Genomic DNA, 17,955 nt, shown 5'->3' with positions numbered 1-17,955 from the left:
CATAAGACGACTCCGTATCTCTGGTGTTATGGTACAAGAGAGGAATCAATGCTCCTATTATAAGTATGGATTCCAGAAGAGGGCCCTTGAAGAACGCCAAACATTTCACTGGTGAGTTACTTGGACAAAGGGCCTACTTCAACGTGAGCGAACAACAGTCTGTATTAATCATCAACCGTGTAGAGAAAGATGATGAAGGAGATTATAGATGCAGGGTTGATTTTCGGTACAGACGAACCCTGAACGACTTTATGACGCTGGATGTTATTGGTAAGTATATAGTGTAATACTGCAGGGAAGTATACGAACACTTCATTTGATATCTGAATAAAACAAAGAGCTCTGTGGAGGAAATGTTACGTAACATGAAAATATAGATTTTGTAGAATTGCTAGGTTTACTAAATATGTAGAAATTTTGTAGAAAATATGTTAAGTAAAGAAAGACATAACTTTTCCTTTATACCGCATTCACTCTTGTGTATTCGTAGCTCGTATTTGAAGACTAGGAAAAAAGTTTTCTATTTAGAACTGCTTATCAGACTTACAACTTAAGCAATGAATCCAACATTCTTTTATAAGTACATCAATATCTTGCTTTAAATATGTGAGTGTCATAGCTCTAAAAGAAAAGAACCAATAAATTAAAATTAGGTTCGTATATATATATATATACTTTATTAATCACTACTGTTTCAGCAAATTTGTTTTGGCCTTCTTTAGAACCGGTGTTCGTTAGACCTTCGGCAAAAATACAAAATAAACGGTTTTAGTTTTATCACGTTACCTAGTTTCATTACAATTCTCCCATCCACTCCCAGGGGCCAGTTATACGTTTGAAGGCGTTTTTGTAGCTGTGTTAAGGAAGATGAAATAAACTAATTATTTTCTCTACTTTAGGGAAGTGTCAGAATTTCCATGAAATTCTTGTTAAGTCTTTACAAACAAATCTTATTGTCATTAAACCTTTTCCGTCCCCAATCCAAACCTTGATATAATTTATTATCAAGACGCAATCAGTTCGTGAAGGTGTAAAGTTATAACTGATATGACTATATGCTGTTGTTTTTTATCAGAAATATTTTGCCACAATTAAACGATAGCTCATATTTCTCGTACTACCTTTTCTTAACCTTATAACTTTGACTATTTTCACGTTTAAAATATCATTTTTGGCCCGGCATGGCCAAGCGCGTTAAGACGTTCGACTCGTAAACCGATTGTCACGGGTTCGAATTCTGGTCGCACCGAACATGCTCGCCCTTTCAGCCGCGAGGGCGTTATAATGTGACGATCAATCCCACTATTCGTTGGTAAAAGAGTAGTTTAAGAGTTTGCTGCCTTCCCTTTAGTCTTACACTTCTAAATTAGGAACAGCTTGCACAGATAGCCCTCGAGTAGCTTTGCGCGAAATTCGAAATCAAAAAAACGTTTAAAATATCATTAGAAATTAAAAGCTTTTATTAACGTTTGATGGATTTCATTGAAAGTTTAATCTGTATGAGAAACATCTTATTATGCAGTTGCGTCAAAGGATGTTACTATTCTCGGTAATACCAATACACCTGTATACGGGAAAATTGGGCCGTATAACGAAGGTTCCAGACTGTTTCTCACTTGTATCTCTGGTACTGGTAAGTTCTAAAAGCAAATAGAATTATTTGTTCTTATTAATTTGGTACATATAAATTATTGGGAATAAATAAGTTGTTTAAATTCCATAATTTTAAAAGTAGTTTGAAATTTCTAACATTTGAAAATGTTAAATAAATTTTGATGTTTAAGGACAATAGATTTGTTAAAACTACTTTCCTTCAAATATGTTAAGACAACGAATTACATGTAAAATGTGATCAGTTTTAAACCTATAAGCCATTATTGTTACGGCAATGGCCTCAATTTTACAACAGTAAAGTTGTGTTTACTTTTACACTAAAATGATGGTTATTTTATTCTGCTTGATAAATAAGCTAAAAGTGAGTAAACTAAGTTATTACTTGGTTTCAAATTACAAAATACTATATCTTGACCCCAGTTTTCGAAATTACAAAGAGCACAAATTTCGAGGGCACAAATAATAAGCAGAAAATACTTGACGTGAGAAAAGTATTTGACGGTACTGAGCTTATTATGAAAACAAACACGTTTTCAGAGTATTATACTTATTAGAACTACCCAAACTTTCTGTCAAACTAATGACGGCTGCGTGTTAAAACGATGTAAACAATAAATGACAACAACTTGAAGTCACTAGTATTGTCAATGATAAATAATAAAACAACAGGGAATTTCAAAACTAATTAGGCACATGTTTAAGACTTATTTTTTATAAACAATCGGAGAGCATAACAGACTAAAACTGGCACCGTTAACATCTATTTTCATATCGACTTGTTTTTCTGCAAATAGTCGGAGGATAGGCCATGCTGAGCCCGGCATGGCCAGGTGGTTACAGTAATGGAGTCGTAATCCGAGGGTCGTGGGTTCGAATCCCAAGTACAACAAACATGCCTTCCCTTTCAGGCCCGGCGTGGCCAAGCGCGTAAGGCGTGCGACTCGTAATCCGAGGGTCGCGGGTTCGTGCCCGCGTCGCGCCAAACATGCTCACCCTCTAACCGTGGGAGCGTTATAATGTTACAGTCAATCCCACTATTCGTTGGTAAAAGAGTAGTTCAAGAGTTGGTGGTGGGTAGTGATGACCAGCTGCCTTCCGTCTAATCTTACACTGCTATATTAGGGACGGCTAGCACAGATAGCCCTCGAGTAGCTTTGTGCGAAATTCCAAAAAACAAACAAACAAGCCATGCTAAAAAACAATACAGTTTGTACGTGTATTATCATATGAACTGGTATTCCTAGAAACAGTTGAAAGTATGTATTACCAATACTGACACAGGGACATGTATAATCATATCGAGTTGTTTTATTTTTCTAGTTGGAGAACAAGATAAAAATGTCAACCACTTTTTACTGATGGTTTTACTACTTCTTTTGTTTGTGTTTTTGTATTCATGAGCTTAAAACAGTTTCAAATTATGATTTCACCTTATTGCATATATCAATTAAACAGTTTTTTTTTTACAGAGTTATGAATAATATTACATGTAAATTGAAACAATATCATTATTATCAACATGTTCGGAAAAGATTGTATACAACTAGGTAACGTTTCATTTTTCAGTGATGTCGAGAAAACCCACTTGTAGAGAAAAATATACATGTAAAAACGGCTTGTTCGGGTTGAGAAAATATTTTACGTAGAGGTTTGTTTGTTTTTTGGAATTTCGCACAAAGCTACTCGAGGGCTATCTGTGCTAGCCGTCCCTAATTTAGCAGTGTAAGACTAGAGGGAAGGCAGCTAGTCATCACCACCCACCGCCAACTCTTGGGGTATTCTTTACCAACGAATAGTGGGATTGACCACACAATTTTTACGTCCCCACGGCTGGGAGGGCGAGCATGTTTGGCGCGACGTGAGCGTGAACCCGCGACCCTCGGATTATGAGTCGCACGCCTTAACGCGCTTGGCCATGCCGGGCCTTTTTAAATAGAGGAGCGAACAACGTTTCTACCTTCTTCGGTCATCGTCAGGTTCACAAAGAAAGAGGTAACTGACCGGAAGCTGACCATATGTTTGAAGGGGGTTATGTAACTGAGTGTCGGAATGTAGAGGGCGTGCTAGGTGTTTCAATATATAATTTTATAATATTTATTTTATTATTTATTATATTATTCTTGATCTAGGTATAAAGGTGTTCCTTTGTATTTGTTTAATTTGGGCTTAATTTGTTGAATAAATAAGGCTTCTTTAATTTTGCGTTTGTTTGTGTTTGTTTCTTTTTTTAGTATTTGGGTGTTTTCTATGGTTATGTTGTGTTTATTTGACTTGCAGTGTTCAAAACGTGTAAAGGAGACTTTTATGTTCTTTGAATCTGATTTCCATTTTTCTACTTGTTTGTCAGTGCAGTTTTTACACAGTATAGACCTCAGTGTTCTGCCTGGTTTTTGAATAAATTTGGTATTAACTGGAATGCCATATTTTCTCACTAGTTTTAGCCAAATGTCAGGAATATATGGTATGCAGCAGAACACCTTGTTTTCCACTGTCATACAGTTTATAAGAGTATAAATGTGGAAAATATTTCCAAATGTCTTATGTTGCTCTCCCAAATCTAGCCACTTGCTTGGTTGCCTGCCTACAAAGAATAATTGCACAAGAACTTTTTTACAGGCAAGGTCGTGGTTTTTGTCTCATTCTTTGTAGCATCACTTCAAAAACACCACAATTTGAAATTTTCATATACTCACTGCCATCTCAGAACTTAGAAGGTGTATATTGATGAAGTTATTGATCCACATTAAGAAATATGTGGCAGTAATGCTAAAGATAAGTAATTTCAATACAATAAAAACTGAGAAAACCATGGGACTAGAGATACATCTCACTCATTATTTGCGAATTATGGACAATAATTGTTAGATCGTTAAAACAGTCATTGGTTGAAGAAATTTTTCTTTCTGCATTACAAAATCTTTTCTTTCACATTTCATCTTATGTACAATATATTTATGAATTTTGTGTGACTTTTCATATTGTTTTCAAACCTTGGTTTGGTTTATTGCTTATGGTGGTTGTGAAGATTTGTTTTTGGTCTCCTGTTGGGTTTTCCTGCCTTTTACATAGAGGTCTATTGCAGGGTGAAGATCAAACTGGCTTACCAGAGGCCATCAATAAAAATGACCATCAGGATTGACAGTGTGTATCCCATCGGCCTTGTCTTGTTGTCACTTTTGATTCTCTTCATAACTGAAAAATCCCTTTTAACATACTGCTGTATTTATAGACAGAAAGAGTGCTGTTAGGACTAATTTGCCTAAGTGGAGAATATGGTGAAACTCTTCACCAAGAAGTTTCTTTAACATGGGAAAAAATAAACTTTTATTTGCAGGGACAGGTTTTGATACATTTTTTTTTAATGTGTTCATATTCTTGCATCACAGTCTGCTTGGGTGGCTCACTTGAGTGTTGGCCTCTCTCCTCTGAATCATGACCACCAGACGTACTGGAAAATAAACATTCAGTGTGGTAAATGATCAGATTCTTAAGCTAGTCTTTGCTATAGTTTGGCAGCTTGTTAGATCCTGTTGCCCAGCACTTTGGATCTAAATTTTAGAATAATTATATACTTGCCAACATCTGATTGAAATCTAATTCGCATACCTACTCAAATACAAAATATTTACTCATTTCCATAATTTGATGTACATCTTGTGTATTCATTTGATTTAACTTTTGTAGGGTGGTTATGATCTCATTCATAGTGTCAGCAAAGATTAAATTATCTGACTAGGAAGAAGTTAACTGGTACATAATTTTTAATGAAAGGTGCTGCATTGTGAGAGAAAGTAAAATAAACTGATTTGATCATCCTTAAGTGCCCCTTGGTAACAGAAGCTTCATCAGAGTTTGATCTAGAAGCAATATATATAAGGGGACAAACTGTGGTTTTCTAGTTTTCATATAACTCGTGAACCTGTGCTTTATAGCAGCCTATCAAATGATAATCCACTTCCCAAATTTTTTGGTCACTTTATTCAACAAATCAGCAGTCTTCATTTCTTGCAAATGTATCAAAGTGTTTGAACAAAAATTGATTATGCTGCTCATTTTGGTTTGAAACTCGATTACATGCTTTATCCCTTTACATGTATCCAAAATAGTGAGCTCTAATTAGTGTGATATATAGTGAATTCCTACAAGATGCATCATGTTTTTACAGGAAGATTACTATGCTACCATTTGAACCATAGTTGATACTTTCTCCATCTGACCTAAATCCAACAAGCTTTTTCTGCCATGCATTGCTAACATTTACAATCCTAAGCAAAAACTTTGGTGTTCATTATCAGTGAAAACATGACCTTGCACTATTTCTTGCCAGATACAGACATGTCATATTTTGCAATGCAATATCCTGTTGAGTAAAGCTTTATAAACTTCTCATTTTGCTCACTAGACAAGTAATTTAAGAGAAAATGGATTTCTTAAGGCCATGTTAAAACTGCTTTGCAATTAAGTTAAATTAGACTTGATTTTGAATAAGGGTAATGCTACTAGTCCTAAGGTTTTTTTGTATGTTTTACAAAATTACTGCTAGGATATTTCATTTTCCTAAAGACGTTTGTTTAAACTTAGTGAAATGAAAGTAATTGTAAGCCAATTGGAAAGATGGAATCTATCAAGTTGATTTCATTTCCTTGTTTGACTCTACCTGAAGTGGAATGTACTAATATTTACACCTACTTTTTCATTCAAAATATTGTATTAGGGTTACACTATGTTTCACTTTGGAGAAAGGTACCTTGTGACATTCAGAGTATGATAACTTTTAAGTGCATTGTGAAACTATGCTGTGAGTGTAATCAGGAAATTGCTAGTTTTTTGTGTAATATATGCATGTTGTGTTTTTATTGTCAATACAGACAAATATTTAGAAATTACAGTGAACTCACCTTTACAGATGTTTATGGTTTCCTATGCTTTCTACATTTGTTCACGTTTGAGGTCTCCAACATTTTCTCCATGTTTTTGAAGAGTTCTTTGAAGGCATATAACTTACAAGACCCCACAAGCAACTGGAAATGGCTATCAGAGAAATTTGACCACTTTCTAAAATCCACAGAATATAACTCTAATCTACATTGAATTGCAACTAAGACCACTCATTCTTCCATGAATAGTCAAATTTTCTCTTTTTTTTGAGAAGTGCGTATGTGAACACTTGCTTATTTGGGGAATCAAAGGCATGGGTGAGAATAAGTCTTTGTGGCTATTAATATCAGGTATGGGTTTAGAACAAGTACTGGAGAGTTTCTATATTTTTCCTTTGAATCAGTCTCAGAATCACAAAGTTCATTCACATTTTGATTTTTTCACCAGCCACGTTACTTTTCTTTAACCCAGTATGCTCCATTTTGTTTCATTTTCTCAGAAGAAGGCTTGGGTTACTGAATTACCATGAAGCCAAAATTGTAAGAGCAGCCCACATGTATTAACACTTGAGGAAATGCAAGTGTTATAATATTCCTGATGAAATTTTCATAAGTTTAGCAAAAGAGTTAGCTGTTTTAGCCAATTGTGATTCAGCATTCAACCCAACTTGAAACAATGAACTAGTAGTTTTACCATATCTGTCCACTGTGTTAGCTATGTACTGTGTCTGTTTGGAGAGTGATTGTTTTTCTTTGTGGTAATAGGGTTTCCTTTATCACCATTCTGTGGCCTGTGTAATATTTCACATTTGAATGCTTAGTGCATGCATTGTGTTATGATATGCTGGTAACACAGATTTGTGTGTTTGCAATGGCAGAAAGATAATTGATAAAACTGCGAGTAAAAAGGTGCCTCTTCTGTTTTTCAGTGCAAATTTAGGACGTTTTGTGGTATTTGGATGATCAATTGATTCTCATTTGTGTCAATATTTTATGCTATTGTGAAGGACTACATATGTCATTTCCCAGATATTCAGACTGGTATACTACCTAATGGATTTCTGTAGTGCCAAGAATTATGGGGTGCACTGTTTTGATACAGCTGCAGTTTTGTTTGGTTCATTAATGTATAGCAAAATTTGTACCTTGGTTGGACGAGATGCAGCTTTCCACTTGTATTGATTCCCCACCATGCATCACTGTAGATGTCATACATTGATATGATACCATACTTCTCTCTGTTGTCATTGTTGAATAAACTATTGTTGATTGTACTAAACAATTATAACTTGTATTCATCTGTAAAAAGCATTCAGCTTTATCTTTGTTTGTTCCACTGTTGTGGTCAAATGCTTGTTTTAACCTTTCAGCTGCCTTTTCTCAGCAGCTGTTTGCAAACAACTTCACCTCATCTCTGACCACTTTATGCCATTGTGTATCTTACTGTTCTAAAGGTAACATTCACACCTTAAGGTTATTGGCCAGATCTACACTTAATTATCTACCTCATACTTATGTATCCTGTGATACATAGCACAAGTTATGGAGAGTCTGGGGTTTCTATCTCAACCACTTTTATTATTAGAATGTCAGTTTCATGTATTGCATACAAATGCCACTAAAATGTGGAGTCTTGCCACTTCTTTTGCAAAGAGTATTCTAGACTTGCCAAAATTAATTTCTACCTACTTGTCATCAGTATTTCGGTCCTAAAAAATTATGATTGAATTCATACTACTACTGGGCATAGTATAACTGCTTGTACTTCATTTCATTTTCACATTATAAACGAGTGGCATTCTCATAGTATTTGTCTTTTATATATTCTTTCTTAGTAACTGTTTCCACTGTTACTTCTAGTACTGTATTTATATTTGTTTTAATATAATAATGCCTATAATTCTTTATCTGTAAACAAATCACAATAAAAAATATAGTAAAACCACAAATATTTGTTATTTCTTGGAAATATTCATTACATGTCCTCTCAGTGTGGATGCTTGTATGTAGTGAGGGGGCCTCCCAGACAAAGTTCTGTCTTTCCAGTTTACCTCCTCAGTGACCTAAACTCACCCACATGTTTGCTGTGCAGGGTGATCAATGAAGGTGAGAAGAGGATCCTGGTGGTTGAGGGGTCCAACCCCACTACATCACTTTGACCTTGAATTCACATGAATTGGTGATTTTGGGTCCTCCACCTCCAAGGGTCAGTTGGCTAGTTCTGTTGGTCTAGGGTCAGGTGAGTATCAGTTTTGGGCATTTTCAACAGTTTTTTTGTAAATTTTATCTGATGCTGGTGTTTAGGTATACCTCCCACAAAACCTTGGTGTTGCTTCAGTGTCCTTATTTATCATTGTAGTGCATTCCTTGAATCCATGGTTGACGGGCTCAATGGGCACTGAACCTTTCTCATTGTACTATGGATCTCCCAAATCTCAATGAAAATGAAATAGTAAAAAACAGCTCATTGGTAAATGACCACATCTTGAAGACTTTGAACAACAGTCTCCAAGTCACTCGATATCTGTACCTAATTTTCTTAAACTTCATTCTTTGTCTGACCACACTTTAAAGTGGTTTACTGACTCTTCACAGTCTGGCAACATCTTGGTGGAAACACCTGTGCTGAAACACACTAAACTCCTCCTCAGTTGTAAGTCTATTGGGGGGTATACTCATTATGTACACCCCATGATACATTGAATTTCTCATGAGGAGTTATTATTGAGAGGGATTTGAAGAACATCCCTGAGTTGGAGATCCTCGCTGGTTTCTTCAGCCAAGGCATTTCAACTGTGCTCCATATCTCCACTTGCTAGGACTGAATTACCTTGACATTTACAGTACCATATCCACATGCTTTTCTAAAGGCAAGTTACCTAATATATAAGGTACAGTCATATGTTTCTAACTCTCTCCAATGTTTCCAGTGTCAGTGGTTCAGATATTCAATGCATAAACAGGTGAAAAACATCTAAAGATATGTTATCAACTGAAATTTTTATGAATTGGTAAACCCTGTGCAAGTTAGAAAATTTGCTAAAAAATTATAATACATTAAATAATTCATTGGTTGCCAAACAAAAGTTTCAAATCTTTCTCGTGACAAGTGCAGCAATAAATAATATTGAAAAAATGGATGATAATCTGTTGTAAGCATGTAATAATAAAATTTCTTCACTAAAGTGAAATTTAAATTTACAAAGATATCATCATTTTTTTTTTTTTACATTAAAATGAATTATCGACAAATGTCTTTTAATCTTTTGTTTCTAACAAATTGTATTCACAGGGCCGAGAAATGGACACAAGGACAACAGTGTACAAGAAGACAGATGAAATTTATCAACTAAAGATGAAAGCATCTGTAGGTCAGTACACCTTTATTAAATGTAAGTAATGAAAAAACTATAACCCTAATATGCATCTTTTCATTAAATAAGGGTTGCTAGAATCTCTGTATAACTCACTCCTGTTTTCATTGAAAGTAGTTAATGGGGTCTGATCCCCAGTCCATCATACTAGTTTGTGATGATTGATATTAATGTTTTAAACTTCTTTAATACAATAGTGTGCCTGAAATACATCAGGAATTATTGAAGCTACAGTGAACTCAATATTTCTCTTGTTGTTTTATCAAAACCTCATAAATTTCCTTTTCTTCAAAATTGTCAGCAAAAGATTTTATCAAGACACTGAGAAAGCAAACTATTTTAACTTTTTTGCGTTATGAATTGACACTTTTATTCTTCATGTGGGACAGACGCTATGTCAGCCATATTTACACAGTGAACAACAATGCTGACTTTTTAGCTTGGATATGCAGTTATACCATTATGAAGAAATGTTTTACACATGACGATATAGAGTTATTAATTAGATAAATATATGAGTCAATGTTTCCAATACTGTTTCCATTTAATACAAGAGGTGTCAAAATATATTCATAAATCAGTCCAAACATGATTCAGTAATATTGAACATGGTGGAATTTAGCTTGTTTTTTGATAAAGGTTGGGAATATTATTGTTGTATGTTCTGACTTCCTTGAGACTTGTACAACCTATACTTTAATGTATTTCATATTTGCTTACTCACATTAATTTATCAAGTGTTTTAGGAAAACAAAATTGAATATTTTTCCAGAGTAATATGTAAGGTTTCTCATTTTGATGTGAGGAAACATTTAAAGCAGGATCTGTATAATACACCTCTCAGACTTTCTTTATATAAAAATGAGATGTAATACAATAAATTAAAATTTTGGCAAGTTTTACATAACCTTACATTTTGAGCTTCTAGTTTTCTTTTGTAATATATACACTCAGTGGCTACTTCATTAGGTACATCTGCAAATAACCAAACAGTGAATAATGTGGCTGTGACTCGCTATATAAAGCATGTGGACACGGTCAAATAGTTCAGTTGTTGTTCGACCAAACATTAGAATGGGGAAGATGCAACTTTGACCATGGAATGATTGTTGGTGTCAGGTGTGATGGTTCCAGCATCTCAGAAACTGAGATTTTTATGTACTACAATCTCTAGAGTTTATAGAGAATGGTGCAAAAAAGAAAACATCCAGTGAGCAGCAGTTATGTGGGTGAAAACACCTTGTTAATGAGAGAGGTCAGAAGAGAATGGTCAGACTCGTTCAAGCTAAGAGAAATGCCACAAATATTAAAATAACCACTCTTTACAACATTGAGTTTCAGAGGGGCATCACTGAATGCACAACACATTGAAAGTTGAAGCAGTTTGGCTACATCAGCAGAAGATCTTACCAGCTTCCACTTCTGTCATCTAAGAACAGGACGACGAAGCTACAGTAGGCATGGGATCACCAAAACTGGAAGATTAAAGATTGAAAAAACATTGCCTGTTCTGAAAAAATTCGATTTCTTCTGCAACATGCAGATGGTATGGTCAGAATGTGGCATAACCAGCATGGAGCCAGAATTGAATTATGATATTGAGTCAGTATGGACCAAAATCCCTAAGGAATGTTTTTAGCACCTTGTTGAATCCACATTGTGAAGAATTCGGGTTGTTCTAGAGGCAGAAGGAGGTCCTATCTAGTAGTAGATAGGTGTACCTAATAAAGTGGCCACTGGGTGTTAGGTAATAGTGTAAAATTGTTTTAATTTAGCATTAGGTACAAGCAATAGTTTATTCATTAAGACACCTTTACGTCTTGTTAGATTTATTGAGACTTAAGTGTAGAAGAGAAACACGAGAAGAGTCTCTCAAAAGTATAGCTTTAATTTTTCATTAATTTGTTATTAGTAATCTGAACACAGTGTTAAAATAAAATTAAGAAGAAATCACTGTAGGCTTACAGTAGTTGGCTGCAATTAGAATAATTCATATTGATTTTAAAAAATTCATAAAACGTCAGGTTTTCTAACAAGGCATCTGAAACATGACTTCTGTAACTGTATTTTCTTCAAGAAATGTATCTACTGATTTCATATGTAGGTGTGTATGGATGATTTTATATATATATATATAGATCAACTTGTTTACCCTTGTGTTTTGGTAGAGGCATTTTACTTTGTTAGTATATTGTCTTGGAAGAGAACTCTGTTTAAAAATATTGTATAAACAATAAGTATCTTGGAAATGCAACAGATTATGTAGACAAATAAATTAAACGTTAATAAAACGTTAAGAATATTTGTACTAATACTTGTCTTGAGCAAGTTTTGTTGTGCATAATTCTACTTGGTATCACTCACACATACATGTATGAAAAAATAAAATTCTACAGAAATGTAAACCTTTAGTGATTTAGAAGTTTCTTTGGGTAAATGGGAATATATTATGTTGGTTTTCTTTTGCAGCATTTTTCAGTGAAGTGGAAAAGAAGTTTGGAAACATGCCTTTCACTTTGAGGTATTTGTCAAGATTTTTTATTTATGCATGTCTAATGTCAAATATAATACTTAAAACATAAGGTAATAGATTTGAAAGTTCATACAAATTATTTAGTTGCTCTGTTGTACTTAAGAAACTTAAAACTTTTTATTGTAGGTTACATTGCTTAAATGATTGATCATTGTTAATGAAATGTTTCTTTTATACACACGAAAATATGCAACTATCACATACAAAGAATGATTTATTAAATATTTTATTTTCATATATTAATTATAAATGTGAAATATTTTTGTGTGTATGTGCTTTAATATTTGTTATGCTCAGGAGTTTGCAAGGTAAATGTCGAAACGTTTTTCATTTTGTAACTAGGTTTACCTTTAAAATTTAGATTCTGTGGTCTGTTCTACACCAAGTGTTTGAGATGGGAATGATTTTTAGTGTAAAATTTATCTTAAGACGGCTGGTATGGTTGTTAGAACTTTTATTAAAATAAAGTAGAGAACAACGTTTCCACCTTCTTAGGTCATCTTCAGGTTACCAAAGAGGGAGTTTGCAACTGACTGTTGCCAAACACGTCTTAGGAACGAGAGTGTAAACATGTAAGGGATTGTAGGTGGTGTTGCACTTAACATACCAATATCTAGGTGGCTTTTTTTTAATATTTCTGTTAAATTGAGAAATTAACTAACATACAATACTAAAATTTGGATTACATTTTAATTATTCATATTAATCTTATTAACATTAGTTCATAAAATAGTAGTTGAATAACATTTTGAATGGAGTCAAGAAATACAAAAATGTAGCTTTTGACCCACGTCAAAAGGGAAATATAAATGTATTCTTAAAACAGTGTGTATGAATATTGAAACTTTAATTAAAATAATATACATAACGGTGTTTTGACCTTTTTAGGTCGTCTTTCGGACAACAAAGTTTGTAATTGACCATTGCTGGGTACATATCTTGGCAACAAGAGTGAAAAGGGGCACAGAATTGTGGGGGATGTTGCAGTTAGATGTCAGGTTAGTAATTAGAATAGGCATAAAGGTGTTCCTTTATATTGGTTTAACTATGGTTTTTTGTTTTATAAGTAGGGATTCTTTATTTTTATATATTTGTATCTCTACTTAGTATCTTGGTATTTTCATGGTTGTGTTGTGTTTATTTAATTTGCAATGTTCGAAAATGTGTGAAGGTGTTTTTTTTTGGTGTTCATTGAAACTAGTTTCCATTTTTCTGCTTGTTTCTCCATTATAAAAGTTGTGGCATTTACACTGTATTTCATAAATAATGTTGGTGTTGTGTTTGTCAGTGTAGTTTTACATAGTATGGACTTTAGTTTTGTACCTGGTTTATTAATAAATTTGATGTATACTAAAATGTTGTGTTTTGTTATAGTCCAGTATTGGTATTTTTCTGTGGATTTCTGTTTTGAATTGTGTGTCAGTTCTTGCAATATTGAGGTTGAGAAATGTTATTTGGTTAGTGTATGGAGTTAATGTGGTTGAAAAAAAAAATAAGTGTGTGTCCAGCTGTTATATTGACACAATATCTGTACCATTATAGTGGTGGGTGTAAGGCTGAATTGATCACTTGAGATTCGATCTGTATCATGAAAATGTTGGCTAGAACTAGATAATGTGTTATAAGTATATGAACATGTTTTAGTAAAAGTAAAGGAATTTATTTTTCACTGATTCATTGAATATGTATATCAAATCCAGGTAATATTATTTATAATAATTAAACTATTTGTTTTGCTATTGCACATATACATACTTTTCTGTTCTATCTTTAGGGCCTTGGAAGATGAAAAGAAGGCCAGGATGGGTGTGGTAGAATGTGTTAATCATAAACTAATAGAACCTTTCACAGTTTTATATGAAAAGGAAGGTTTGTTGATTGCTGTATACTATTTTTTTTTAATTTATTGATTGTGGAAATTTAGCATAATCATATTTGTTATTTTTATAAAAGATATTTAAGAATAAAAAATCATTATTATAAGATAACTACATGAACAAAATGCTGTAATTGTGTCAAAATTTTGAGAAAAAGAATTTTTGGAATTATGTAAGTTGCCCCCCTCTCTCTCTAATCATCTTGTTTATTTTAACTTTTGAAGTTTTGCCAGCATATAACCATTTCAACACATTTCGATTACTTTTAAATTAGTAAACACATGTTCACAAAATTTAGCAGATTATCAGTAAACATTTCAAGGCTTCCATATGCAAATTGTCAGATTTTTTTATCAACTCTTGATTATTGTTAAGTAATGTTTTTCTTGTCGCTTTTATTTTTACGTGTTGCCAATCTAACATGTAAAGTAGGTTTTATTTTAAGATTAAACTTTCTTTTCAGATTTCACATGCAATGTCCCTATAAAGTTCAGATAGTTTTATCAAGTATTTTTAAGAAAAATTTTATATTTTTGTTATTTTTGTGAATGAAGCTCTGTAGGGGTTCATTCGATTTGACCAATCTTTTGATCACCATGTCAATATATTTAGGAAATGAATATTAATTATGCCTTTTTCATTCTACAATGACTATGGAATATAAAACAAAATGTAAGTGTTTAGACCAAATAGCTTAGATTTATTATTTTTATTATATTCACCTTTACGGCCTGGCATGGCCAGGTGGTTAAGACACTCAACCCATTATCTGAGTATCGTGGGTTCAAATCTCCGTCACATAAAACATGCTCACCCTTTCAACCATGGGAGTGTTATAATGTTATGGTCAATTCCACTGTTGATAAAAATTGGCAGTGTGTGGTGATGACTAGCTGCCTTCTCTCTAGTTTCACACTGCTAAATTAAGGATGGCTAGTGCAGATTGCCCTCATGTAGCTTTGCACAAACTTTAAAATAAACCAAACCATATTAAACTTTAAGCCATGTCTGAATAACAATGCAGAAGTTACAATGACACAGCACATGCACTCGTGTTACCATATCCAATAACATAAAACTGTTATTTGTTTTCACAAAGTGACCTATCTGGGCTTTGTTTTATTGGACTAGTATTTGGTAAATTACAGTCATGTTTGAATAATTATAAATATATGTATTATTACTATTTACTTACAACTTCTTAAACATATTTTTCTTAAAACATAGAACAGTAAATAAAGAAGTGAAGCAAACAATTATCTCTTCTAGTTATAACCTTTCAATTTTGTTTCTGCTGCTTATAGCTTGCTACACCTTAAGAAATTTAACATGTAGAGAATGTGAAGGAAAATTATTTGTTTTTGTTTTCAGATATATTTACAGTTAAATAACCAAAAAATCATACATTTCTTCATTTGTACCATAGAATTCCATTATTTATCTAGTTAATTACTTAGCTGCTTTTGTTTCCAAACAATAACAAAATCTTGAACTGGCTGAAGACTGTACTTACCAGCACAAAGGTTTGTTTCGAAAAAAAATGAAAGAAAACTGTTTTCTATGAAAATGGCTGAGAAAATCACTAAGGGAAATTTTGAGCTTCCATTGGCTTACTGACATGGCATATTAGAAGTAAATGTATATAAGGGACCATTTCCAGAACTGAAAGAGGTGAGCTAGGACCACTGTGTTTGTTGCACTGCATGAATACAGTGATAGCTCAGCAAATAAAGATCAAAAGATTCTGTTTTACGTTCTAGTTTGTCAATATTTATAATTTGAGTTCCTAATTCAAACGGAACTATAGACTTTGTATTTTGGCGTCACAAACATCTAATTTGAACCAGTACTGAGTTTAACATACCATGTGACATACACAAATCAACGTTTAGATGCATTTGTTTGATATTTACTTTTACATTACAAAAAATTTAATAATGTTTAATATGAAGATGTGAATTATTGTGTACAGTTTGAACCCAAACTTAGGGAGATAAGTTCATAGAGTAATAGTTCAATAAAACTTTAAGAGCAAGTCAACAAATGCAATGACATGGCCTATGACCCATTAGCTGTTGAGATAGGGTTACTAATTTATTGTGCTATTAATATGCATATGAATAACTAGAACAACGAATATTAAAGGATGTTTCACCAAATTTCTGTGAAAGTATGTTATTTGTTAAAAATATGTAGTAGTCAGTCAACACAACATGCAGGAGTACAATCATTGAAATCTGCTGGGATGTAGTACAGGAATATTCAAAGAAACTACACTTCTGCAGGGATATAAAACTAAGTGTTTACTAAAAAAATGCTGATACAAAAAACAATATTCATGATAATTATGCTTTTTACTGGAAAACAAAAGTAATTATCAGGCAAATAAAAACTTTTTAAAGAACTTACAAGTTAGTGTCAAACAAGGTTGATATTTATACAAACTTATGTTGCACCAAAGCTTACATTATGTAACATCAATTCATAAAAGTATTTTTATTTAAGAGTTTCGGATTTTATTGTATCATCTATCTTGCTTATCGTATTTTGCACTACTTTATTTATTTAATATTTTTGATAATATATTTATACAACATTAAATTTCTGAACATTTGATAAATCGTTCACATTACTTTGTCTCTCTCTGAGAGACAAAACATGAAACCTTTGTGCTTCCTTCCTGACAGTTTTGATAAGTGGTCCATAATGGCAAAGTGAAGAAGAATTTTAACCAGACAAGGCACACAGTTAACCACCAGCAGTGTAAATTAGTGATGAAGTTTTTGTTGATATTCGTTGTCAAATTCCATGTGCAATACTGGCACTTTTATGAAGGATCCAAACAGTTACACAAGTCCATGTTTATGAACAGCATGCAGCTAATGTGAGATATAAGTTAACAAGTATTTTTGGTAAATATGCTTCAAACAGTTTACTGATCCATTCACTGTATGCGTGTTTCTACATAAACATTGCCTTCTGTTATTGTATGTGTTAATGTTATTATGACTATAAAACATGCTCTACCTTTCTTCTCACAGGAGAACTGGTGGCCCAGTTTAAATTTACTGTATTACTTATGCCTTCTGGCTCGCACAAAATAACGGGTGAAGCAGTGGATTGGGACATGTATGAAACAGAACATGACATTAAAGATGATACCATCAAGGTAAATTTTTCAGCCACTTTTATATACAATTATGGGAGAGTATCATTTAATAAAAAACAAGTCCTTCTCTGACAACAGTTTTAAATTTTTGTGTTGCTGCAAAATTTGTTTTGTGTTAATGAAATTTTTGTGTTAATACAGTGTGCAAAATTTGTTTTTATAATATGGGAGGGGCATGTTAATGAAAAGAACCAGCCAGTTAAACTGTGTATACTGTTAAAGAACAAGCCAATCTCAAAACACTGAGGAGATTTTTTTTTCTTGTTAGCAATGATATTTGGAAATGAGTCACACATAATGTTGCAAATTCCTACTAGGAAGCTAACCCTGATGAAGTGTTTTTATGCATGATGTAATTGGCTGAGACTGTGGGTCCATGCTTGTCTTTACTAAATAAAACGCCCTTTTGGAAAAAAATGAATGGCATTATAAATTATTTCAAGGATACCATGCACTGAAATTATGTCAGACCAATCATTTTTCTTGTCACAATTATCTTGATATCAGCTGT

The 17,955-nt window shown here is 33.2% G+C and overlaps 1 protein-coding gene across 1 annotated transcript; it reads left to right on the top strand.

The window, feature by feature from the left end:
* The first annotated feature begins 50 nt into the window (after positions 1–50).
* LOC143242421 (uncharacterized) lies at positions 51–17,861 on the top strand. The gene is made up of 6 exons (XM_076485801.1): positions 51–270; positions 1,523–1,633; positions 12,335–12,386; positions 14,173–14,267; positions 17,317–17,444; positions 17,713–17,861. The coding sequence occupies exons 1-6, from the start codon at positions 66–68 to the stop codon at positions 17,716–17,718; spliced, it is 597 nt and encodes a 198-aa protein (XP_076341916.1). The 5' UTR covers positions 51–65; the 3' UTR covers positions 17,719–17,861.
* The last annotated feature ends 94 nt before the right edge of the window (positions 17,862–17,955 follow it).

Source organism: Tachypleus tridentatus, unplaced genomic scaffold, assembly GCF_004210375.1.
Source record: "Tachypleus tridentatus isolate NWPU-2018 unplaced genomic scaffold, ASM421037v1 Hic_cluster_2, whole genome shotgun sequence".
Lineage (NCBI taxonomy): Eukaryota > Metazoa > Arthropoda > Merostomata > Xiphosura > Limulidae > Tachypleus > Tachypleus tridentatus.
The sequence above is the reverse complement of the archived record's forward strand: the minus strand, read 5'-3'. Positions and strand labels throughout refer to the sequence as shown.